Source organism: Sapajus apella, unplaced genomic scaffold, assembly GCF_009761245.1.
Source record: "Sapajus apella isolate SASKATOON/1434 unplaced genomic scaffold, GSC_monkey_1.0 scaffold14, whole genome shotgun sequence".
Classification (NCBI taxonomy): domain Eukaryota; kingdom Metazoa; phylum Chordata; class Mammalia; order Primates; family Cebidae; genus Sapajus; species Sapajus apella.
In genome coordinates this window covers 7,173,483-7,196,705 of record NW_022436954.1, presented here as the reverse complement: position 1 = coordinate 7,196,705, position 23,223 = coordinate 7,173,483, and the positions used below count along the sequence as shown (strand labels likewise).

The window sequence follows — 23,223 nt, the reverse complement described above, 5'->3', positions numbered from 1 at the left end:
CCAATATCTTGCAAAACTGTAGTAAGGCGTACACCAGGATGTTGATACAGTTAGGGTATTGCACATTTCCACCTTCACAAGAATCCAGACTTTTCCTTTCACAGCCACACCCACTTCCCTCCAGCACCTCTGCTTAACTCCTGTAACCTTTATTTTCCTTTTTTGCTAAGTCTTTGCTTTTTAAAGACCCTGCTTTTGCTGGGCGTGGTGGCTGGCGGCTGGAGTCTCAGCTACTCTTCAGGCAGGGCCAGAAGATCGCTTGTGTCCAGGAGTTCGAGACTACCCTGGGCAACATAGCAAGACCCTTTCTTCTTTTTTTAAAGGCCCTGCTTTGTCACAACCAGAAGGACACAGAGCTCAAACTTAGGTCCTGAGGCTTTGGCTTGGCACCAAAGGACACATTCTCCCTGCCGGAAGCAGCTCACCAAAGCCTGCGGAGAACGCAGGCTCGGTGGGGCCCCGATGTGGGGCTCTGCCAGCGCCCCGGCGCTGGCCGACTTCCTGTCTCCTGGGCCAGATGCTGCTCTGCACTGCAGCTACGGTCGCATGCAGTGCGTGCGGAAGCCCGCAGCAGGAATGCTGCCTTCGGTGATTTTAATTTCACCTTTCTATTTCTTTCAATAACACAATCCGCGTTTCAGACTCCATTGAAAAGAAAATGGAATTGGCTCCAGGAGGCTCTGAAATCACCACCGGGAACCTCGGGAGGCTGAGAAGATGGAGCCAAACCAGTGTGTGGGGTGGAGGTGCGGACCGGGGGCGGCTGACCTCCTCCAGGGGTCTCAGGTCCGCGGGACTGGCGTGGCAGCAGCTGCCACTTGACTGGGAGTCCTTTCGTTGACAACGCCTAAGGGGACCCCGTTGCTAGGGCCGTTGCCAAGGCGGGGCCACGAGGAGGGGCTCACTTCCTGGAGGAGGGAGATTGGCAACCCGGAAGCGGTCGGCAGTGCGGCGCTGTTTAAAGATGGCGGCGGAGGAACCTCAGCAGCAGAAGCAGGAGCCGCTGGGCAGCGACTCTGAAGGTACAGATCCAAGGAGGGATGCCCGGCCCGGGCTAGTAGGGGCGATGCCGGGCCAGCTGCTCCCGATGAGAGAGGAGAGGCAGGGCCTCCGGCGGTGGGGTCGAAGTGTGCGGGGGTCCCTTCCTCCACCTCCGCTGCCTCCCCTCCCCCTCACAATGGCAGGAGCCACCGCCGCGACCCCCGGCCGGGAGGGAGGACGGGCGAGGCGGGCCGAGGCCCGATGCCCTTCTATAGCGTGCGCGCCCGGGGCGGGGCCTGGGTCGCCCCGCCCTCCGCCCGGCCCCTCGGCTCCCGGCTTCAGGGGCGCTGAGCCCTCCCGCCCCGGTCCTTGCAGTCAGGCTGAGGCCTAGGTCAGGGCTGAGCCCCCTTGGCTGCTCCACCGCGGCCCGCGCCGTGAGGGCCTCGGGTTTCGCTGGGTTCCGAAGCACAAAGGTCCGGGCGTGCCGTTCGGGATGTCGCAGGCGGCCCTGGGATGTGAGGGGGCTGCGGGGTCTGTCCCTGAGTCCTGCGACTTTTTCTGGTAAGCCTCCTTTTCTGGCCTCGCAGCCCCTTTCCGCCTACCTAGGCATTGTTAGTCTCCTGAGAAGATGGGCCTTTCAAAAATGACCCCACTCTGTCTTTTCCCGCCTATGAGTTGGGCCCTGGGGACCACGTAGGTCACTTGGGTGGCAGGGACACCTCTTTCGCTGAGTAGTGCGAAAAGGGCACGTCGACGCCCAGCCGAGAATCTGGGATGGCGAGCCCCAAAGGGTTGACCTTAAAAGTCATTCAGTACACGCACCTCATTCTCACCGAACACTTCGAGGGAATGAGAAGTGGGGAAACGGGCCCAGAAGGGACTTGTTCAAGATCACATTAAGAGAGAGTCAGGACTAAAATTCAGGTCTCCTGGCTCCTCAACTCAGGGTGGACCTGCCCAGCTGGCTGATGATCCTAAAGCACATACTGGTATTCCGCTAAGAAAGACGGGGGTATTCACCCCATTTTACAGTCTCTGCTGTGAGGTAGCCAAGGAGAGGTATTGTGCTGAAGAGCTCAGCCTGGAATTAGACAAACCTGGGTTTGACCACAGGTCTTTGCTAGTTATGACCTTGGGCAGATTGCTTTCTTTGCATTTGTTTTGTTTATTGTAAAATGGGCACCATTAACAACATCCAGGACGGCAAGAGGATGCGGGGGTGATGGAGTGAAGTGCAGGCCCACGGGAAGCTCTCCTCCAGCCCAGGACTCTGCCTCCTCATCTTACTTTCCCCAGGAGACCCCGCCTGGCCCCAGAACATTCCCAGGCTGCTGGGAAGTGATGTTAACCCGAGGAAGCAGGTGTCAGAGCTGGAAGAGCGCACCTTAGGGGTACCACGGTGCACCTCTGCCCCTTCTTTTTAAAGATGAGGAAATGAAAGCCCAGATGGGGAAGGGACTTTGCCAAGTTGACACAGTTGAGGTGGAGCAGAATGTAACATGCTTGCTTCCAGATTCTAAGCTTGTTGTCCTGCCCCTGGGCTGCTCTTGTGCCTGGCCCAGCTGCCTGCTGTGGAGATGGCCAGGACACCTGTAATCGTTGCTTTTTTCCTTTTCTCAGGTGTTAACTGTCTGGCCTATGATGAAGCCATCATGGCTCAGCAGGACCGAATTCAGCAAGAGGTGAGGCGCTGCAGCGGGCGAGGGAGGCAGTGGCCAGCAGCCCCGTTGTGGCAATGCATAGGCAGAGCCTGAGGTCTGTTGTCTGTCTCTACTTCGGACGCTCCCTCCTCCCCAGGCTGTGCTAGGTACTGGCTGTTTTTCTGGGGGTCGCTGCACCACCGGGTGAGCAGCCCAGCCCTTTTGTGGGCGTTCTGGCTATTAGGCCTGGGGCACTCCATCTCCCCGCCAGAGCTTGATAGATCCCCGCCTCTTCCAGATTGCGGTGCAGAACCCTCTGGTGTCAGAGCGGCTGGAGCTCTCGGTCCTGTACAAAGAGTATGCTGAAGATGACAGCATCTATCAACAGAAGATCAAGGTGGGAGCCTGACCACAGGAGAGGGGAAGCACCCTGGGGGTGGGGCAGGAGAGTGCCTGCTTCAGACCTGCTTCCTGCTGGGGCTGTCCCTGAGTGAGGAGGCTGTTGGGGGACGCTTCTTATTGCTGGTCCTTGACGTGTGCAGGCTGGGACCTCAAAAAGACATTGATTTAGTGCTTGAACCCAGGAGGTGGAGGTTGCAGGAGGCCAAGATCGCACCGTTACACCCTTCAGCCTGGGTGACGAGCAAAACTTTGTTTCAAAAAAAAAAAAGGCCATTGGGGTGGCTCACGCCTGTAATCCCAGTACTTTGGCAATTTGGGAGGCCGAGAGGATCACTTGAGGTCAGGAGTTTGAAACCAGTTTGGCCAACATGGTGAAACCCAGTTTCTACTAAAAATACACAAAAAAAAAATTAGCTGGGCGTGGTGGCAGGTTCCTGTAATCCCAGCTACTTAGGAGGCTGAGGCAGGAGAATTGCTTGAACCTGAGAGGTGGAGGTTGCAGTGAACCGAGATCGCGCCACTGCACTCCAGCCTGGGTAACAGTGAGACCCTGTCTTTAAAAAAAAAAAAAAAAAAAAAAGTGACAGTGGGTGTGTGGAAACAGTATCTGGTAGGTCAGTGTAGGTGTTTAGTAAATGTTTCTCTTCCCTGCAAAGATCACAGATGCTTAGAATCTTCCACCTGTAGGGGAGGTGATTGAAGGTGGCCAGGAAGTCAGGTGGGGAACAAGGAAGGCATCACAGCTCAGTATCAGCCAGACTGAGCTGTAATAGGGAGTGGAGGCCCCTGGGGGAAATGGGAGTGTCCATATCTGTCTCTCCATTGTCTCCAGACCTGTTTTTCCAAGAGAACCCAGAGGTAACCATGCTCCTGACTTTGAACAGTTGGCAGCTAATTCAAATTTTAAATGTGTGAGCCAAACACACCTGCAGGCCAGACCCAGCTGTGTGCACTCTGTAATCTACCGAGACCTCCTGCTCAGGGAGTGGGATTTCCTCAGGGTGCCTGTGGAGAGGAGGCACCGGCTTTGGGGCCCGACAGCCTGCGTTCCAGTCCTGGCCTCACCACTTCAAGCTTTGTGATCTCGGGCAGCGCCCTGAAGCCCTGAGATCCCTGTTCGCTCCTCTCTGGGCGGGGCGTTGTCTTCCTCACAGGGCCACTGTGAGGGTTGAAGGAGATGTTACTGGGTGTCGTAAGCAGCAGGTTACAAACCCCCTCCTCTCCCTATGCAGGAGGTGACCTTCCTTCATTCCGCTTACGTCACTGCCCGCCAGTGGGGCCCCCATGCCAAGGCCTGCCGGTCATGCTAGACCACCCTGGGAAAGTAGACAGGCTTCTTCCCCCAGGTTCTTCCCATGGAGTCATCAAACGTTTTGATGTCCGGAGCATGCTGTCTGGTAGCAGGCCTCTCTGTGCCACCGGCACCCGCATTCTTTGTGCAGAGACAGCTGTGGCAGCAGAGCCCAAGCAGGCCTGGGCGCAGACTTTGCTCCTCTCTCTATAAATGGGCTCTTGTGAGGATCAGCTAGGATGACGTTTATTTGCCCTGTGCCAAGTGCCTGGTGCAGAGAGCGTGCTCAGAAGGCTGTTCCAGTAGCAGCAATGATTCCGGCTCTTTGTGGTCCTGGTGTTCTACTTATTTAAAATTTATTGAGTACGGATTGCGGTCCAGGCGCTGTTCTAGGTACTGAAGATAGAGCGATGACTAAACCACAAAGCCTGCCCTTGCAAAGCTTACAGTTCAGGGTGGAAAGACAGATGATACGCCAAAGAGGGCTCTAGGACATGTGGGGTGTCAGAAGGTGGCAGGCGGTGAGTGCTGTGGAGAAAAATAACAAGAAAAAGGGGATTGGGGCCAGGTGTGGTGGCTCACGCCTGTAATCACAGCACTCTGGGAGACTGACGCAGTTCGAGACCAGCCTGACCAACATGGTGAAACCCCATCTCTACTAAAAATACAAAATTAGCCAGGTGTTGTGGCGCATGCCTGTAATCCCAGCTACTTAGGCTGAGGCAGGAGAATCACTTGAACCCTGGAAGTAGGGGTTCTAGTGAGCCAAGATGATGCCACTGCACCCCAGCCTCAGTGACAAGAGAGAAACTCCATCTTAAAAAAATAAAAAGGGGGCCGGGCGCGGTGGCTCAAGCCTGTAATCCCAGCACTTTGGGAGGCCGAGGCGGGTGGATCACGAGGTCAAGAGATCGAGACCATCCTGGTCAACATGGTGAAACCCCGTCTCTACTAAAAATACAAAAAATTAGCTGGGCATGGTGGCGTGTGCCTGTAATCCCAGCTACTCAGGAGGCTGAGGCAGGAGAATTGCCTGAACCCAGGAGGCGGAGGTTGCGGTGAGCCGAGATCGCGCCATTGCACTCCAGCCTGGGTAACATGAGTGAAACTCCATCTCAAAAAAAAAAAATAAATAAATAAAAAGGGGATTGGGAGTGGGAGCGTTTGCCATTTTAAACAGGGCTTGGTGAAGGCCTTGCTGATGAGGTGGTATTTGAGTAATGAACAGAAAAAGGCCGAGGAGCGAGTCACAGGTGTCCGAGAGCAGTGCTGGCCCAGGCCTGAGGCAAGAGGGCGCCTGGATGGCTTGAAGCCAGTGTGGCTGGAGCAGAATGAGGACCCAGGGGTTGGGGCTGGGGAACTGGTTGGGGGAGAAAGGACTCTGAGGGAGTTGGGGTGCATCCAGCAGGTGACTCTAGTCTCTATTTTTTTTTGAGAGTCTTGCTCTGTTGCCCAGGCTGGAGTGCACTGGAGTGCAACAGCACCATCTTGGCTCACTGTAACCTCCACCTTCAGGGGTTCAAGCGATTCTCCTGCCTCAGCCTCCTGAATAGCTGGGACTACAGACACCCACCACCATACTTGGCTAATTTTTGTATTTTTAGTAGAGGTGGGGTTTCACCATATTGGCCAGGTTGATCTTGAACTCCTGACCTCAAATGATCCCCCCACTTTAGCCTCCAAAGTCCTGGGATTATAGGCGTGAGCCACCTCACCCAGCCGACTGTGGCCACTCTTGTGCTGGGGTGAGAATGACTCCAGAGGGTCAGGTGGAGGCAGGGACACTGCTAGGAGCCTTGTGCAATAAAATCTGCCACAGGCAGTGGAGGTGAGGAGTGAGAAGCAGTTGGTTACCAGACATATTGAAGGGGTGGATATGGTGATGAAGTCGGCAGTGACTGTAAGGCTTTGGGTGCTGCGGGTGACTGGGGTGGGGCAGCTGGGAGAGGAGCAGTTGTTTAGAGGGTGATCTCAGCTGCACTCAGTGGAGATGCCTGCTGGACAGTTCAGAGGAGGTGCGGTGAGGCCAGTGGGTGTGAGGACCACGACTGGAGTTGAGATTCACACTTGGGGCTATTAAAATCCCTGTGACTTTGGCAGGGTGCAGTGGCTCACGCCTGTAATCCCAGCACTTTGGGAGACTGAGGTGTACGGATCACTTGAGGTCAGGAGTTCGAGACTAGCCTGGCCAACATGGTGAGACTCCGTCTCTACTAAAAATACAGAAAAATGGGCCAGGCGCGGTGGCTCACGCCTGTAATCCCAGCACTTCAGGAGGCTGAGGCGGGCGGATCACCTGAGATCAGGAGTTCAAGACCAGCCTGACCAACATGGAGAAACCCCATCTCTACTAAAAATACAAAATTAGCCGGGTGGTGCATGCCTGTAATCCCAGCTACTCAGGAGGCTGAGTCAGGAGGATCGCTTGATCCCAGGAGGCACAGGTTGCAGTGAGCCAAGATTGCGCCCTTGCACTCCAGCCTGGGTGACAATGGTGAAACTCCATCTTTAAGAAAAATTAAAAAACCAGCCAGGTGGGGTAGTGGATACCTGTAATCCCAGCTACTCAGGAGGCTGAGGCAGGAGAATTGCCTGAACCTGGGAGGCAGAGGTTGCAGTGAACCGAGATCATGCCATTGCATTCCAGCCTGGGTGACAGAGTAAGACTCTGTCTCAAAAAAAAAATCCTCGAGACTAACACTGTTAAGAGAGTAAGTTGTTTTTTTTTTTTTTTTTTTTTTTTTTAAAGACAGTCTCCCTCTTTTGCTCAGGGTGGCTTAATCTTGGCTCGCTGCAACCTCCGCCTCCTGAGTTTAAGCCGCCTGTCTCAGCCTCCCGAGTAGCTGGGACTACAGGCACATACTACCTTGCCTGGCTAAGTTTTGTATTTTTAGTAGAGACAGGGTTTCACCATGTTGGTCAGGCTGGTCTTGAACTCCTGAACTTGTGATCCGCCTGCCTCAGCCTCCCAAAGTGCTGGGATTACAGGCGTGAGCCACTGCACCCAGCTAATTTAAGTTTTTGTAGAGATGAGTCTTGTCATGTTGCCCAGGCTGCCCTCGAACTTGGTCCTCCCACCTTGACCTCCCAAAACCCGGGGATTACAAACGTGAGCCCCTGTACCTGGCCATGAGAGTGAGTGCAATTTAAAAGAGGAAGCTGGCCAGGTGCAGCACTTTGGGAGGCTGTGGCAGGCGGATTACTTGAGCCCAGGAGTTCAAGACCAGCCTGGGCAATATGGTGAAACCCCATCTCTACAAAAAAATGCAACAATTAAATGGGCATGGTGGTGTGACCTGTAGTTCCAGCTACTCGGAAATCTGAGGTGGGAGAGTCACTTGAGAGTCAACCAGGAGGTTGAGGCTGCAGTGAGCCATAATTTTGCTACTGCATTCCAGCCCAGGTAACAGAGGAGATCCTGTCTCAGAAAAGAAAAGAAGTAGAAGTTGTCCCAGGCCTGAGCAGGGCGGTGCAGGCCCACAGGAGACAGTGCTCGTGCCTCTGGTCTTAGGGCAGGCACAGTGGCTGAGTGTGTAGTGACTGTTTTCTTGCAGGTGACACACACGTCTTGAAGGATGCTTTATGGTTTGGTGTCATCCTTGACCCTTGGAGCTTAGAGAGATGAGGAGTGGCCTCAGAGGCAGGAGGAAGACAAGGAGAGGGTGGGGGCACCAGCCCAGGGCAGGAGGCATCCAGGCGGGGCTGTGGCCATGGGCCTCAGTGCTGCTAAGTGGCCAGGGGCGTTGGGGGCTGGGTTTGCTCCTCTGACTGAGGGCGTTCAGCTGACATTGGCTAAAGCAAAAGCTTCCTGAGGGAGAAAAGAGGTGGAGACTGCACGGATGGCTTCTTGAGAAGCTCCACTGTAAAGAAAGCAGAGAGATCGGCCAGGTGCGGTGGCTCATGCCTGTAATCCCAGCACTTTTGGGAGGCCCAAGTGGGTGGATCACGAGGTCAGGAGTTCCAGACCAGCCTGGCCAACGTAGTGAAACCCCATCTCCACTAAAAATACAAAAATTAGCTGGGTGTGGTGGCGCGCACCTGTAGTCCAGCTACTCAGGAGGCTGAGGCGGGAGAATCACTTGAACCCAGGAGGTGGAGGTTGTAGTGAGCCAAGACCATGCCATTGCACTCCAGCCTGGGTGACAGAGTGAGACTCTCTCTCAAAAAAAAAAAAAAAAAAAAGGAGGAAAAGAGAAATTGAGGGGTAGCCAGACAGAAACGGAAAGTGCAGGATTCTCTTCCTTTGAAAGAAGTAGCTGAATGTGTATATGCTTTTGGGCCTATACCAGTAGGGAAGGAAAAACTGACGATGGGGGCACTTACTAGGATGATGTCTTTATTTTTTATTTTTGGAGACAGGGTCTTGCTCACTCTGTCCCCAGGCTAGAGGGCAGTGGTGCCATCACGGCTCACTGCAGCCTTGACCTCCTGGGCCCACACCGTCCTCCGACTTCGGCCTCTTGAGTAGCTGGGACCACAGGGATGCACCACCATGTGCAGCTAACTTATGTTTATTTGTTTTTGTGAGATGGGTTTTGCTCTGTTGCCCAGGCTGGAGTGCGATGGGGCAATCTCGGCTCAGTGCAGCCTCTGCTTCCTGAGTTCAAGCGATTCTCCTGCCTCAGCCTCCCGAGTAGTTGGGATTACAGGCATGTGCCACCATGCCCAGTTAATTTTGCATTTTTCATTGAGATGGGGTTTCTCCATGTTGTCCAAGCTGGTCTCGAACTCCTGTCCTCAGGTGATCCACCTGCCTTGGCCTCCCAATGTGCTAGGATTACAGGTGTGAGCCACTGCTCCTGGCCAGTTGTTTTTTAGAGAGATGGGGGGTCTCACTGTGTTGTCCAGGCTGGTCTCGAACTCCTGGGCTTAAGCAGTCCTCCCACCCTGCCTTCCAAAGTTTTGGGATTACAGGCGTTAGCCATGGCGCCCAGCCAGGTGGATTGCAGAGGCAGCTTAGGTGGCAACTGGGACAGATCCTCTGAGGATTGTGGGAGGAGGCCAAGGGCAGACGTGCTGAGGAAAAACAGACAAGGTCACCAGCTGGGGGTGGGAGCAAGATAGGTAGGGGAGAGGCGAGGGTGCCCAGTCCAGGGGAGTGAAGTGTGCTTTCCAGGCGGCACTACCAGCCTATCAGTGTGGGAAGCACAGGAGACAGGAGACACTACCTTTCATTTCGGGAGGAAACTGGAAAAGGCTGCATGGAGACGGCACCTGTGAGTGGGCAGGCAGGGTTTAGAAGTGAGGAGGGAGGACCGGCATGGTGGCTCACGCCTGCGATCCCAGCACTTTGAGTGGCTGAGGTGGGTGCATCACCTGAGGTCAGGAGTTTGAGACCAGCCTGACCCACATGGTGAAACCCTGTTTCTACTAAAAATATAAAATTAGCCAGGCATGGTGATGTACATGCCTGGAATCCCAGCTACTTGGAAGGCTGAGGCAGGAGAATCGTTTGAACCGGGGAGGCAGAGGTTGCAGTGAGCCGAGATCGCACTACTGCACTCCAGCCTGGGCAACAGAGCAAGACTCTGTCTCAAAAAAAAAAAAAAAAGGTAGAGGAGGGCTGTGGGCAAGGCCTTGAGGTGAGCGAAGTGTTAGTCTGGTAGGAGCTGGGCTGGGCTGGGCTGAGTTGGGCAGAGGGCCCAGCTGCCTGGCCAAGGTGTGGAGCCCAGCACTCTGCCCCGCCCTGACTTGCTTGCCCTGAGGTTCTGTGGGCGGAAAGGCTGGAGAAGACTCATTGGCTGAGGACAGATTGACTCCCCTGTTTTTGTACAGTCCTGTAGGCCCCGCAGCACTTTGGTGACCCATGTGACTAGTTTGTCCTTAAGTGCCCAGCTTCCTGCAGCTTTTTGGGGGGACTCTGGGCAGTGGACCACTAAGTCACTCCCATTACCACATTCGGCAGCCTGTTTTAGGGGTCCAGGTGGCAGGTGGCTACTTTGAGTTCAGTTGCCACCTTCTGTAGTGTGTCCTTTGCTGGGGACATTTCCTGGCCTGCTGTTAACCCGGTGGGGTGGGGCTATCTCTGTAGGACCTCCACAAAAAGTACTCATACATCCGGAAGACCAGGCCTGATGGCAACTGTTTCTATCGGGCCTTCGGATTCTCCCACTTGGAGGCGCTGCTGGATGACAGCAAGGAATTGCAGCGGTGAGAAGGGTGGGCACTGGGTACCGAGGCAGGTGGGTGGCTCCCTCCTCCCTGGGAGGGTAGGAGGTGCAGCTCCACCTGGGGCCAGGCGGTGGGCTGGGCTCTGGCCTTGCCAGGCGGGGCAGTGCTGGCTGGGCCCTGGCATCTGGGCTGGTCCAGGAGCCCATGCTGGGCCCGCCTTTCCCTCCCACCCCCAGGTTCAAGGCTGTGTCTGCCAAGAGCAAGGAGGACCTGGTGTCCCAGGGCTTCACCGAGTTCACAATTGAGGATTTCCACAACACGGTGAGCCCTGGGGCTTGTCTCGGGCTGGGCCAGCGTGGAGGGGTTCACCTGGCTGTGATGGGGACCACCCACCTCCCCCACCATCTTGCCCTTTCTCCCTCCGTGGCTGCAGTTCATGGACCTGATCGAGCAGGTGGAGAAGCAGACCTCCGTCGCGGACCTGCTGGCCTCCTTCAATGACCAGAGCACCTCTGACTACCTTGTGGTCTACCTGAGGCTGCTCACCTCGGGCTACCTGCAGCGCGAGAGCAAGTTCTTCGAGCACTTCATCGAGGGTGGGCGGACTGTCAAGGAGTTCTGCCAGCAGGTGCCGTCCCCTCCCCTTTTCTCTCAGCCAGGCCCCGCACCAGGCTGGGGAGTGCAGTGGGTCTGCAGGGCCTGGGGCGGGTACGGCGCGGAGACCGGGGCCTGACCCGCCCCTGTGCCACAGGAGGTGGAGCCCATGTGCAAGGAGAGCGACCACATCCACATCATCGCGCTGGCCCAGGCCCTCAGTGTGTCCATCCAGGTGGAGTACATGGACCGCGGCGAGGGCGGCACCACCAACCCGCACGTCTTCCCGGAGGGCTCCGAGCCCAAGGTCTACCTTCTCTACCGGCCTGGACACTACGATATCCTCTACAAATAGGGCTGCTTCTGGCCCGCTGCTGCCCTGCCTGCCCCCTCTGCCAGGCGCTAGACATGTACAGAGGTTTTTTTTTGTGTGTGGTTGTAAATGGTCCTATTTCACCCCCTTCTTTCTGTCACACGACCCCCCCATGTTTTATTAAAGGGGGCGCTGGTGGTGAGCCGTGTGTGCGTGTCCCTGCTCTGCTGCCCGCCTGCCTGCTCCGTCTGCTGCTCGCTCCCCCCCAGGTGGGTCCCCCTGCTTTTCACCCATCCACCCCTGAGCTTCCCCAACAGGAGCAGGTTTGAGGGGCCAGGCCTTTTGGAGGCCCCTCCTACTTCCTTGGGTTCTGCTTCCTTCCCTAAGGCCCCACTTTCCTTCTTAGCTGGCTCAGGGGGTTATATGGGATTGTGGAAGTTCCTTGGGAACTTGCCCAGGGTCCCAGGGCCACCCACACTTAACCTGCTCCCTCACAGGTCCCACCTCCACCCTGCTGTCCCCAGCCTGGGCCCCAGACCCCAGCTTCCTGCCCTCTATCAGGGTCTGCATGGCTGGGAGTCCAGGGTGGAGGGGCCTTTGTGAGGCTGGGCCCGGCTCGCACAGGTGCCCGTGCCCCAGGCAGTGCCAGCCTGGTGGGGGAGGGCAGCCTTCTAACCTGTGCGGGGTCCACAGTCCTCAGGTCTTGGCGGGGCTGCTGGTTCTCCACCTCCCCGTCGTCCCCAGGCCTCCTGCCTGTGCCTGCCTTGCACCCCCTCTGCTTGGGCCATGGTGTCTCTGCATTGCCTGCCTTTTTGCCTTCACTTGTTTTCTTCCCTGCCCCCTGCACATTCAGGGGCTCAGCCCCCAGGCTGTGAGCTCCTTGGGGGCAGGCCCTCAATAAATGTGAACTGCTGCTGCCGCCTCCGCCTTCCGCCCGTGCCGCCGTCCGCCTGGCTCACTGAGAGCTCTTGCCAGCCCCTTTTAGCAAAAGCATCTGGCCAGGGACTCCATCCAACACCTGGGCCGCCCCCGTCCCCACAGTCAAAGCTCAGACAGTAGGAGCTGCCACAGGGTGATCTTTATTAGGCTCCTCCGGGCGGGCGCGGAGGGAAAGAAGGGGTGGCCAGGCTGCAGGCTTTGGCGACCTCTCAGAGCTGGGAGCGAGGTCCGCAAGGCGGGTCTGAGGGCAGAGCAGAGTCAGAGGTGTCTGTGGGTGTCCCCGCCCTCCCAGGCTGCCCCATGGTTTCCCGACCTGCTTGGGGGTGAGCGGGCGTTAGTGGGCGGGTTAGTCTAGGGCCTGGGCCACCGCATGGGGCCAGGCCCTGCTTACCAGTCCCGGTCAGGGTGGGCTGCGGGAGCCTCAGGCTGGAAGGCAGAGGACAGTGAGAGCCCATCCCCAGGGTGGACTGGAGACGGGGCGGGCGGTGCGGGGTACATACCCACGGGGAAGTAGTGGGGGAGCCGGCTCCGGTAGATACCCTCGTCCTTCTCGTGGAACACGCAGATGATCAGCCGCTCCACCTGCGCCAGAGGCTGGTCAGCCTGGGCCGGGCCACCATGTCTGGCCCCGGGATCCTGTCACTGCCCGCCCGGGTGCAGGCTTTCACCTGCCTGGCCCCGCACCCTTCACGGAAGCTCAGGGCTGTGTCGTCATCCCATCTCGCCACCACCAGGTGCCCTCGCGCAGGAGAAACCGGGATGGAGGGGGCGGGCCTGGCCCTGCGCTCTGCACCCTGACTCCCTGGGCACCCTCACTCCTTGGGCGATGACTGGGGCTGGCCAGACTGGTGGGGATGCGGAACCCACCCTCGCCCGGGCCCAGGCCCCACCTTGTCCTTGTGCTGCTCCAGCCACTCGCGAAGAGTGGCCAGCACGACCTCGGCTGCCGCCTCACTGGGGTAGCCTGCGGCGGGTGGGGCAGGAGTGAGTCCTGGGCTCTGGCCCCGCCCCCCGACAGCAGCAGGCCCCGCCCAACCCCCCGTCCGCCCCAGCTGCTCTCGGCGTCTGGGTCCCCCACCGCCCACTCCTGGCCCTTGCCCTTCGTCCAAACCCACTCACCAAACACGCCGGTGGAGATGCAGGGGAACGCCTGGGCGGGGAGGGGTGAGAGGGGTTTGGGACATTGTCACTGCGCCCCGCCTCCCGCCCTCCCCTGCGGACCGCAGCTCACCACCGAGCGGAGCTGGTGCTCTAGCAGCAGGTCCAGGCTGCTCAGGTAGCAGCTGCGGAGCTCGGCAGCCTGGCTGGCGCTGGGCTCTCCGTAGGCCATGGGTCCCACCGTGTGGATGACGTCTGCGGGGTCGACGGGGTCAGACCAGCCGGGACCTATGCCGTCCTCAGCTCCCTCGCTTCCCCCTGCCGGCCCGGGCAGAAGGGGGCAGGAAACCCCTTTCTGCCCAAGCGCTGAGCCTCCTCGGCGAAGGCCCCCCTGGGGGCCCCCTCGAGCCTGAATCGGTACACTCACGGCGTTCTGCGCCTCCTTCCCATATCCGTATGGGCCTGAGACCCGGGCGCGAGTGTGGGCGCAAAGGCGTTGCTCTTCAGCTCCCTCCCCAGCCTCCACGCACGGTCTCCCCTATCTGCTTTCTGGGTGGTTGGAGGGGCCGGGTCTTGGGCCTTAAGGTTAAAAAGGGCCCTTTGAGGAGGTCCCCAGCACTCCTGTGAGGACTGCAACCCTGATGCCCCAGTGACACACAGGCGCCCTGTCTGCGCCCCGCGCCTGGGGGCGCTTCGGGGACTCACATTTGGCGGGCAGCCGATAGCCGCCGGTGATCTTGGCCTTGCCGGTCTCGCAGCTCTGCAGGGTCCGGCACTCGTCGGTGAGCAGGGCGCCGGCGGCCCGGTGGATGCAACCGTCCACTGCGGAGAGGGCGGGTGGGACTGAGCCGGCCGGGCAGAGAAGGCTGCGACCCCGGGCTGAGCACCCGCAGTCCGGAGAAGCCCCTCGGCGGCGCGAGGACCCACGCGGCGCCGCATCCCAACGCCGCGGCCTCAGCCGCTGCCCCCATCCCCACCCGGAGCGTTTCACATCTGGGGGAACCGAGGCGCACAGCGGGGCGGCCCTGGGCCTGGCGGGAAGTGGCGCAGGGAGGCCAGCAGGGGGCGCGCCCGGCCCGCCCTGCTCCTTCCAGGCCGCGCCGCCAGGGCCCAGGCTGGGCGGCTCCGGGAGGCGGGGGCCGCCGCGGCAGGAACTGCCGCCGAAGCCGGGGTGACGGGGAAGCTTCACTCCCCACCTCGACGCCCCTCCCTAGCCCTGTCTCGCGACCAGCCGCTGCCTCCTCCCAGGCCTCGGCGTTGGTGGGATCCCAAGGACCACCTCCCTGGGCAGCGCCCCACGGGGCGGCGGCAAACCCTAGGACCCATTTTGCGGAGGAGGAAAGAGAGGCCACCTTGTTACAAGGTGATCAGATCCGGAGCCGGGGCCTGGGTCTTCCAGCCGCGCGGGGAGCGGAGCCGGGCAGCCGGGCCGGGTCTCCCGGCGCGCAAACCCCTGCTGATTAATGAGCCGCCTCGTTAGCGCATCCGGCTTAATTGCGGCCCCTCCTGGGCTTGTTTATCCGAGGGCGGCTCCAGGGCCTCGCGAGCGACCCTGGGGACCCGGGCCCAGATAAACAACACGGGCGCAGCGGGAGGCTTGGAGGAAACGCTCCAGCAGCCCAACCTCGCCAGGGCACCGCGTAGGTGAGGCACCGCCTCAGGCAGGCCTGGGTCTAGCCCTGGCGTGCCCCTCATCGGCTGTGAGATCCTGCCTGTTCCCCTCTCTGGCGTCCACTGTCTCGTCTGGAATACTGGGACGGCGACCCTCCCACAGAGGAAAAGACCTCGTGCTGGCCGGGAGGACCCGGCCCATCTGTGGCAGCTCTAATCGCACCCTAGGCCGGTGCCAGGAGCTCCTCAGGCACCAGCTCCCTGGTGCTCAAGGGCGGGCATCAAGAGAGACCATCATTCCCCTTTTACAGATGGACAAACCAAGGGCCTTCTCCTTCCTCATCTCAGCCTCGGCACAGCTCCAGAGATGCCAGCTGGCTCACACCCCTTTCTTTTGCTGTTTTCTCTTGTGCCCAGGGGCACAATTAAGCCTCATTTTGCAACTTTAGTTAGAGCTGGCACCGGGCAATTTCCCAGAGCGTCCCAGGGATGGGTGGGCAGAGAGGTTAGGGGAACCCTGAGAACGGCTCAGGCCTGGATCCGGACCCCCGCTCCTGTTCTACGCAGGGAGAGAGGCAGCTGCAGCCCGCAGGGAGGCTGAGATGGAGCAAGAAGGCTGGACCAGGAGCAGGCGTCCAGGCTGGAGATGGGCAGCGAGGGTTCGAATGGGGAGCTGTGGCCGGCTGTGGATCTGGGCAGTCTGAGTTCAAATCCCGGCTCTGCCAGCCACAGATGTGAGACCCTGCACATATCATTTAACCTCTCTGGGCCTCAGTTGCTCCATCTAGAAGATGGGATAGTAGCACCCGCCTCAGAGCTCACTGGGCTGTTGGAGGGATTGAGTTAACTTTGGAACGTGCTTAAGGCAGTACTTGGCACAAGTGGAGCTGATGTGAGTGTATCCTGTTACTAACAACAGTGTGACAGCGTGGGCATGCTCGGGTGTGTGAACACCAGCGTGATAGGAGGGGTGTGCGCAGGGTGTTCACGGAGTGTGGGCTTGAGCGCAGGGGCCTGTCTGAGCCCGCTCTCCTAGGAGCCTCCCAGCCCTGCCCTGATGGCCTCAACCACCTGGCACCCAGCTGCTCGCTGTCACTGGGTGCTAACCGCCCTGCAGGCGACCTTGGCCAGCTGTGGGAGCCCTGCGGAAGTGGAGCTCCGTATTCAGGGATTTAATGTTTCCTGTGGAAGTGGACAATGGGCCTGCAGCCAGGCCTTTGGGGCTGACCTGGGGGCACAAGGGAGGTGGAGGGAGTTTGAATCGATGCTGGAGAGGCTCAGGCCGGATGCCCCCTGCCTCACTGCCAGCAATTCCAGAACAGCGCCCGCCCGGCCAGGTGGTGACTCTGCAGGTGCCCCAGGGAGGGGCTCCCCTAAAGCAGAGATGACAGACAGGTCATTATCGGCCCATGGCTGCCCACCCTCATCTCAACAAGCGAGAGCGCAGCCTGGCCCTCCTGCCTGCGTGCCCCTCCCTGTCCACACACTGGCCTCTCGCTCTCTCCCCAGGAAGTACAGAGGGGAACCCCCACCCCACCGTGCTGTTCTTAGCCAAGGGCCCACAGGGCCCCTCCCACACACACTCCCAGAACCCCCTTAGCTCTGCCCTCCAGGCCTGTCCTGGCTCTTACTAGGTCCTAGAGACTCAAGCTTCCTGATGGCCCAACCAGCGGAGATGCCCTCTTTCCCTCTTTCCTCTTCCCACTGCACCCCAAGGCAGCTGGAAAAGACCAGCAGCACTGGTCACTGGGGCTGCCTGGTGAAAGGTGGGATCTTCCCAGCTCCCGGGAGCTGAGCAGCCCTCAGTCTCCTCTCCAGGCCCCTCAGCCACCAAAACAAACCTCCAGCCTCCAGCTCATCCTCCATCCCAAGTCAGCAGAAGACCTGGCGGGGCCCTCTTGAGATGCTTCTCCACCAGGTCAAAGGTGAAGCCTTCCTCCACCTGACTAGAAGATGGCCCCCGAGGCCCCCCTCCCCCTGCAATCTCTTCCTCCCTCCTCTACCTTTAAGCTTCCCTCGTCCGGCATCTTCACATCAGCCCTGTCTCACTCCGACGCCCAGGCGGGAGTGCAGTGGTTTGATCTTGGCTCACTGTAACCTCTGCCTCCCGGGTTCAAGTGATTCTTGTGCCTCAGCCTCCCAAGGAGCTAGGATCACAGGTGCACACCACCACGTCTGGCTAATTTTTTATATTTTTGGTAGAGACAAAGTTTCACCATGTTGGTCAGGCTAGTCTCGAACTCCTGATCTCAAATGATCCACCTGCCTTGGCCTCCCAAAGTGCTGGGATTATAGGCATGAGCCTGTTTTGTTTTGTTTTTGGAGACAGAGTCTTGCTCCGTCACCAGGCTGGAGTGCAGTGGTGTGATCTTGGCTCACTGCAACGTCTGCCTCCTGGGTTCAAGCAATTCTCCTGCCTCAGCCTCTCAAGTAGCTGGGACTACAGGCGCACGCCACCATGCCCGGCTAATTTTTGTATTTTTAGTAGAGATGGGGTTTCACCATGTTGGCCAGGATGGTCTTGATCTCTTGACCTTGTGATCCACCCGCCTCGGCCTCCCAAAGTGCTGGGATGACAGGCGTGAGCCACCGCGCCCAGGTGAGCCTGTTTTTTTTGAGACAGGCTTTTGCTGTTGCCCCGGCTCAGCCTTCTAAGTAGCTGGTATGACTCACCCCCACCCCGTGCCCTTTGTCAGCCCTCTTGTTGGGTAAGCGGCTGCACAGTGATTTATATCCCCTGTCTTATTTTTTTCCTGCTTATAGAAGAAGAAACTGAGGCACAGAGAGGGAAACGTGCCCAGCAGCTGGAAGGCTGGGCTCCCAACCTAGGCGGCTCTGCTTCCTCTGGGACCCTAAGAGGGCCTCACCCTGAAGCACTCTGGCCGACTGGCTCGAATGGCCTGTTCACGCTCTTGGGGAGGCGATGTCTCCCACACTGGCACGTCCCCTCCCGGCAGAGGGGCTGCCCGGGGGCCTCTTGCTCCTCAGTGTTCTGAGACCATTGTCTTTCTGGACTGTGGCTGCCCCCACAGCTGACGGCTCCTCCATTCAGCGGGCCCTTCCCTGTCCCCTTCCTCAAGCCACTCCTCAGATGTCACCTGGGCCCTGTCTGCCCTCACCTGAGCCCTGAGGAGCCTCTCTCTGCCCCCACCCTGGCCTCTGAGTAGCCCCTGGCCCTCCGCCCCATCTCAGGCGCCTCCCTGCTTCGCAGGGGTAAACCCCGGCCTGCCAGCCTCCGCAGTCCCACACTCAGACCCCAGCCTCTCTGCGCCTCCCATGGAAGGACGCTAAGGAAGGAAGGAAGGCTGGGCCAAGTGATTGTGGCCCTGGGCATTCCTGGGGCAGAAGAGGGCACCAGGAATGGGCAGGCGGGGCTGAAGCCAGGCCATCCTTAGAGCCAGCAGAGGCGGAAGGCAGCCAGGCTCCAGTGAGGCCATCCGCCAAGGCGCTTAGGATGAGTTGGCCGCTATTTAGGGTGCTGTAATATTCATGAAGGGAAGATTAGATATTTAAATTTATTCAGCAATAAATGCGTCTCAGTGGGGGAGCATTCCTCATGCTAAACAAACAAGCAGGCAGGGCTAATTAATTATTTACGGGAACAAGAGGAGGCCTGCGCCCAAGGGACCAGGAGGGCAGCTGTGCCCCTGCTGAGGGCAGGGCACCCCAACCTGCAGGCCTGGACCTGCTCCTGGTCTCTCTGTGCCACCGCTTCCCCCACCGTCCTGTGGGGCTGGTCGACAGTATGCTCTCTTTGGGATTTTTCTTCCCAGAATTCTTGACCATCAGATTGCTGGTGGTATGGGGCAAATCACTTAACCTTTCTGAATCTCAGAGCCCTGGCCTCTAGAGAGTGCTGGGGGCTGGGCGGGGTGGCTCATGCCTGTAATCTCAGCACTTTGGGAGGCTGAGGTGGGAGGATCACTTGACCTCAGGAGAGTCAGATTAGCCTGGACAACATAGTGAGACCCCATCTCAAAAAAATAAAAAAAAAAAAAGAAAAAAGAGTGGTGGGGGAAGTGAGATTATGTTGGGTGGTGTCCAGGGGGTGGGGCACCGAGGGCCCGGGGTTAAGCAGCTTGTCCAAGGTCCCACAGTTAGAGGAGGAGCAGGAACTAAGACCCGCATGATGGTGATGATGGCGATTATTTTTTGATACAGAGTTTCACGCTTGCTGCCCAGGATGGACTGCAGTGGTGTAATCTCAGCTCACCACAACCTCCGCCTCCCGGGTTCAAGTGATTCTTCTGCCTCAGCCTCATGAGTAGCTGGGATTACAGGCATGTGCCACCACACCTGACTAATTTTGTATTTTTAGTAAAGACAGGGTTTCTCCATGTTGGTCAGGCTGGTCTTGAACTCCTGACCTCGTGATTCACCCACCTCAGCCTCCCAAAGTGCTAGGATTACAGGTGTGAGCCTACAGAGAAACCGCACCTGGCTGATTATTACCATTTTTTAAGACAGTCTCTGTCACCCAGGCTGGAGTGCAGTGACACGATCTCGGCTCACTGCAACCTCTGCCTCCTGGGTTCAAGTGATTCTCCTGCCTCAGCCTCCTGAGTAGATGAGACTGCAGGCACGTGCCACCACGCCCGGCAAACTTTTTGTATTTTTAGTAGAGATGGGGTTTGACTGTGTTAGCCAGGATGGTCTCGATCTCCTGACCTTGTGATCCGCCCGCCTTGGCCTCCCAAAGTGCTGGGATTACAGCAGTGAGCTACCACGCCTGGCCAAGATCCACATTATTAACCCTCATCTTACGGAAGTAGTGATAGGCTCAGAGAGGCAAAGCCATTTTCCCAGAGCCACACAGCAAAATGTAAGGCCTTGCCTGGACAGCTCTTGCTGCTGCCCCCGACCTTCCTAGACTCCTGTGGGCCCCAAGAGCAGGGAAGTGAGCAGGAAGGGGCCTGGGCCGGGTTGTGAGGGTGAGCAGGGCCTGGGCTGGCTGGGTCTCTGGGCTGCTGGTTTCCAGTCTGCTCCATGACTGCAGTGTCTGGCCCTGCGCCTCAAGTGCCAAGTCTCATGCCTCTGGCTCAACCTCACACCTTTGAAATGAGCTTGCAGGGGCGATGTGGGGGCATCCCCTTTTACAAACGGGAGGCTGAGGCTCAGCTATGGACTTCAGGCAGGGGATTCCTTTGCCCGTCATGCTCTCGGGGGACCTTGTACCCCAGGATGAGCCGCACTGCTAGGGTGGAGATGTCCCTGAGAAGGCAGGCAGGAGGGGCTGGGGAGAGAGGGCCTTGGGGAGGCAGCGGTGTGAGCTGGGGTGGGGGAGGGGTGTGCCTCCCCTCCAGCCCAAGGAGGCACAGGGGTCTGGGGTCCGGGAACCACTCCCGCCTAGACGGGCTGAGCACAGCAGGGAGGGTACTGGCAGCTGAGCCTTGGTGCGGCCCATGCTGGTTTCCCTCTCCGGGGGAGGGCTACAGAAATACCCAATGCCAAGGCAGAAGGGCCAGGTTCCCTGGGAAATGGGGGAAACTGAGTCCTGAGAGAGTACCAACTACATCAAGGACAGACATTGGAGCTGCTGTCCCAGGCTCCCAACCCTGCAGAGGGAAGGTCTGCCCACAAAGCCTGGGTAAGTGACCCACCCAAGGGTCTTGCCCTCTCTTCCTTCCCAGCCCATTCCTCACTCTCTACCCCTGGCTTCTCTTCAAGCCCTAGGCCAAGACCCTCAGTAATATCCCACTGCCAGGACCATCTTCGCCTCAGTTCACACCTCCTGATCGCCCATTCAATCAACAAACCCTCGCCGGCCCCGGCTGCGGCTTGGGTTCAGCCCAGCGCGGGTGCAGAGCCCATCCTCACCAGGCCCCACCCTCTTGGTGCCAAGGCGGGTGGGTGCCCCAGGGAGAAGATGGATGGACGACAGCTCTGTGATGTGATCTGAAATTCATTATGGGGTGAGATCAGCTCCTTAAATGGGGATTTGAAAACATTAGGGCTTCATTATGTACACAACGGCAGTGCCTCATTCATCATGCAAAAATCACTCCCGTTATTAAAAATCCCTGTGGCAGCTGCATGCAGGGGCTTCGTGGCATCGTGCCTGTGGGGGGCGGAGCAGGAGCCCCACTAGCTGCCTGGCCAAAGCTGTGGCCACGGGACAGGGGCCCAGTCCCAGTGTCCCTTTCACACAGCAGGGCCAGCTGCAGGGCGGGGTAAGAAGTAAGGTTCAGCTCCGGGAACTTGGTGCCTCAGTTTCTTCATCTGCAAAATGGAGATGCTAATGGAGCCTCCCTTAGGGCTGGGTGAGGGTGTGTGAGATTTTGCTGGGAGAGGTTCAGAGGGCACTGGTGGCCACGTTGTGAGTACTGAGAACGCCTGGCTGCTGTTGCCACCATCATCATCGCCAACTGGGGTCAGGCAGGGGCGGCAGGGAGGCCTGGGGCCTTTCCTTGGGGAAGGGCATGAGCCACCTGCTCCTAAAACCTCCCATGGCTCCCAAGGGTACATAGAAGAAAATCCTCAACTCCAGTGAGGCTTTCAAGGACTCTCTGGGGCTCCCTGCCACTGCCCCCCTCAGATGAATTCCCTACCTCCTGCATTCCTCCTACTGGCTCCAAAATCTGCACTATTCAAAAAATGCAGGCGAGGCCTGGGGGGTGGCATTCTACATGCCGGCCCTGTGCAAGGCCAGGCCTCCCGTGGCCTCAGTTCTAGGGACAGGACACGCGGTTCTAAGTCATGGCAGTGGTGAAAAAGGAGAAGGGGAAGATGAAGCTGGACAGGAAGGAGGCGGGAGGGGCGGGCGCCGTTCAGCGGGCGAGGAGGCCCATTGGAGGAGGCGGCATTTGAGCAGAGCCCTGAGAGATGAGAGAGAACTGGCTTTGGAAGGAGATGGGGAGGAGAGTCGGGGGTGAGCCAGGGCAGAGAGCTCAGGAAGGCAGAGCCCTGCGGCGGGAACAGGCCAGCAGGTGAAGCTGGGAGGAGCACCGCCTCTCCAGGCTCCTGGGTGGTGAGGAATCAGTAGTTGGGAATTGATTCCAGCGGGGTGGGAAGTTTCCAGCAGGGGAGGGAGGTGTTCTGATTTGGCATCTGGGTGCCCTTCCGTTCCCTCTTCCTGGCATGCCCTTCCCTTCTATGCTGAAGCACAGCCTCCACCCCTGCCCTTTGCCAGACAGCCCTAGGCCCCACACCAGAGAGCATGTCCGACACCCTGCACACCCAACACCCACCAGGCTGGCACAGGGACAGGTGCGGTGCTGCCGAGCCCCTCCGACCACCTGCTTCTTCTGAGCTCAGCCCAGCCAGGGAGGGGTGGGATACACACAGCCCGGCTTCCAGAGGGCCAAGGCCGGCCACAGGCCACGGAGGCTATGTTATCTGCTCTTGGAGCAAGGCCACGGCTAATCGGAGCAGCCGGAGCTGAGCCTTTTCCCAGCGGCCGTGGGAAGCAATCACGGATTAGCAGCCGCAGGGCGATGGGAGATAGTGCCGGAGCAGGGCAGGGAGCGCCTGCTGGGCCTGCCGGTCTATGGACAGAGAGCGCCAGAGCCGGAGAGGAATGACAGGAGAAGGAAGAGGGAGCCAGAGAGAGGCAGAGGGTAGAGGGAGAAATGGAGAAAACGAGGGAGAGAGGGAGATGGTAAGGGAGATACCAAGGCAGAGAGGCAGGGTTGGGGGGAGGGTGCTCGGCTGGCCCCCAGGGTCCCAGCACGTGTGTGAGGAGCCTCTGAGCAGGTCAGGGAATCCATGGTGGGGGCCTGGGGAGAGGCGAGAGGTGCACCCACACACACACAGGCGCCCAGGGTTGGCACAGGGCTGAGAGGGTTGTCCACATGGCAGGCTTCATTAAACAGAGCAGAGTGGAGGGGGTGCCCTGACATGGGAAGGCGAAACTAGGCGGGAGGGTTGCGGCAGGAGGGCAGAGCGGCACTCAGGCCAGACACAGCATGTGCAAAGGCCCGGTGCCCAGGAAGAGAGTGAGGGAAGCCCAGCCACCCTCACTTCTGCTGGACAGGAAGCAGCTGGGGTAGGCCGGGCGCGGTGGCTCACGCCTGTAATCCCAGCACTTTGGGAGGCTGAGGCAGGTGGATCACGAGGTCAAGAGATCGAGACCATCCTGGCCAACATGATGAAACCCCGTCTCTACTAAAAATATAAAAATTAGCTGGGCATGGTGGCGTGCGCCTGTAGTCCCAGCTACTTGGAAGGCTGAGGCAGGAGAATTGCTTGAACCCAGGAAGTGGAGGTTGCAGTGAGCCAAGATTGCGCCATTGCACTCCAGCCTG

General features: G+C 58.7%; 2 protein-coding genes across 6 annotated transcripts in view; one reads left to right on the top strand and one right to left on the bottom strand.

The window, feature by feature from the left end:
- Nucleotides 1-310: 310 nt before the first annotated feature.
- On the top strand, nucleotides 311-12,254 carry OTUB1 (OTU deubiquitinase, ubiquitin aldehyde binding 1). The gene is made up of 7 exons (XM_032283018.1): nucleotides 311-1,022; nucleotides 2,602-2,663; nucleotides 2,920-3,018; nucleotides 10,346-10,464; nucleotides 10,662-10,746; nucleotides 10,859-11,053; nucleotides 11,177-12,254. The coding sequence occupies exons 1-7, from the start codon at nucleotides 965-967 to the stop codon at nucleotides 11,372-11,374; spliced, it is 816 nt and encodes a 271-aa protein (XP_032138909.1). The 5' UTR covers nucleotides 311-964; the 3' UTR covers nucleotides 11,375-12,254.
- A 136-nt stretch (nucleotides 12,255-12,390) lies between these two features.
- Nucleotides 12,391-23,223, bottom strand: part of MACROD1 (mono-ADP ribosylhydrolase 1) — a 170,855-nt gene continuing 160,022 nt past the window's right edge. For 3 of the 5 annotated variants that reach the window (XM_032283013.1, XM_032283014.1, XM_032283017.1), the window contains 6 exons: nucleotides 14,075-14,191; nucleotides 13,503-13,624; nucleotides 13,391-13,421; nucleotides 13,162-13,235; nucleotides 12,772-12,853; nucleotides 12,391-12,584 (listed from right to left, as the gene is read on the bottom strand). In XM_032283013.1, coding sequence (XP_032138904.1) covers nucleotides 12,481-12,584; nucleotides 12,772-12,853; nucleotides 13,162-13,235; nucleotides 13,391-13,421; nucleotides 13,503-13,624; nucleotides 14,075-14,191 — 530 coding nt within the window. In that variant the 3' untranslated portion in view covers nucleotides 12,391-12,480. Of the gene's footprint in view, nucleotides 12,585-12,662; nucleotides 12,698-12,771; nucleotides 12,854-13,161; nucleotides 13,236-13,390; nucleotides 13,422-13,502; nucleotides 13,625-14,074; nucleotides 14,192-23,223 lie in introns of all 5 variants that reach the window. The other 2 variants (XM_032283016.1, XM_032283015.1) reach the window with 2 other exon arrangements.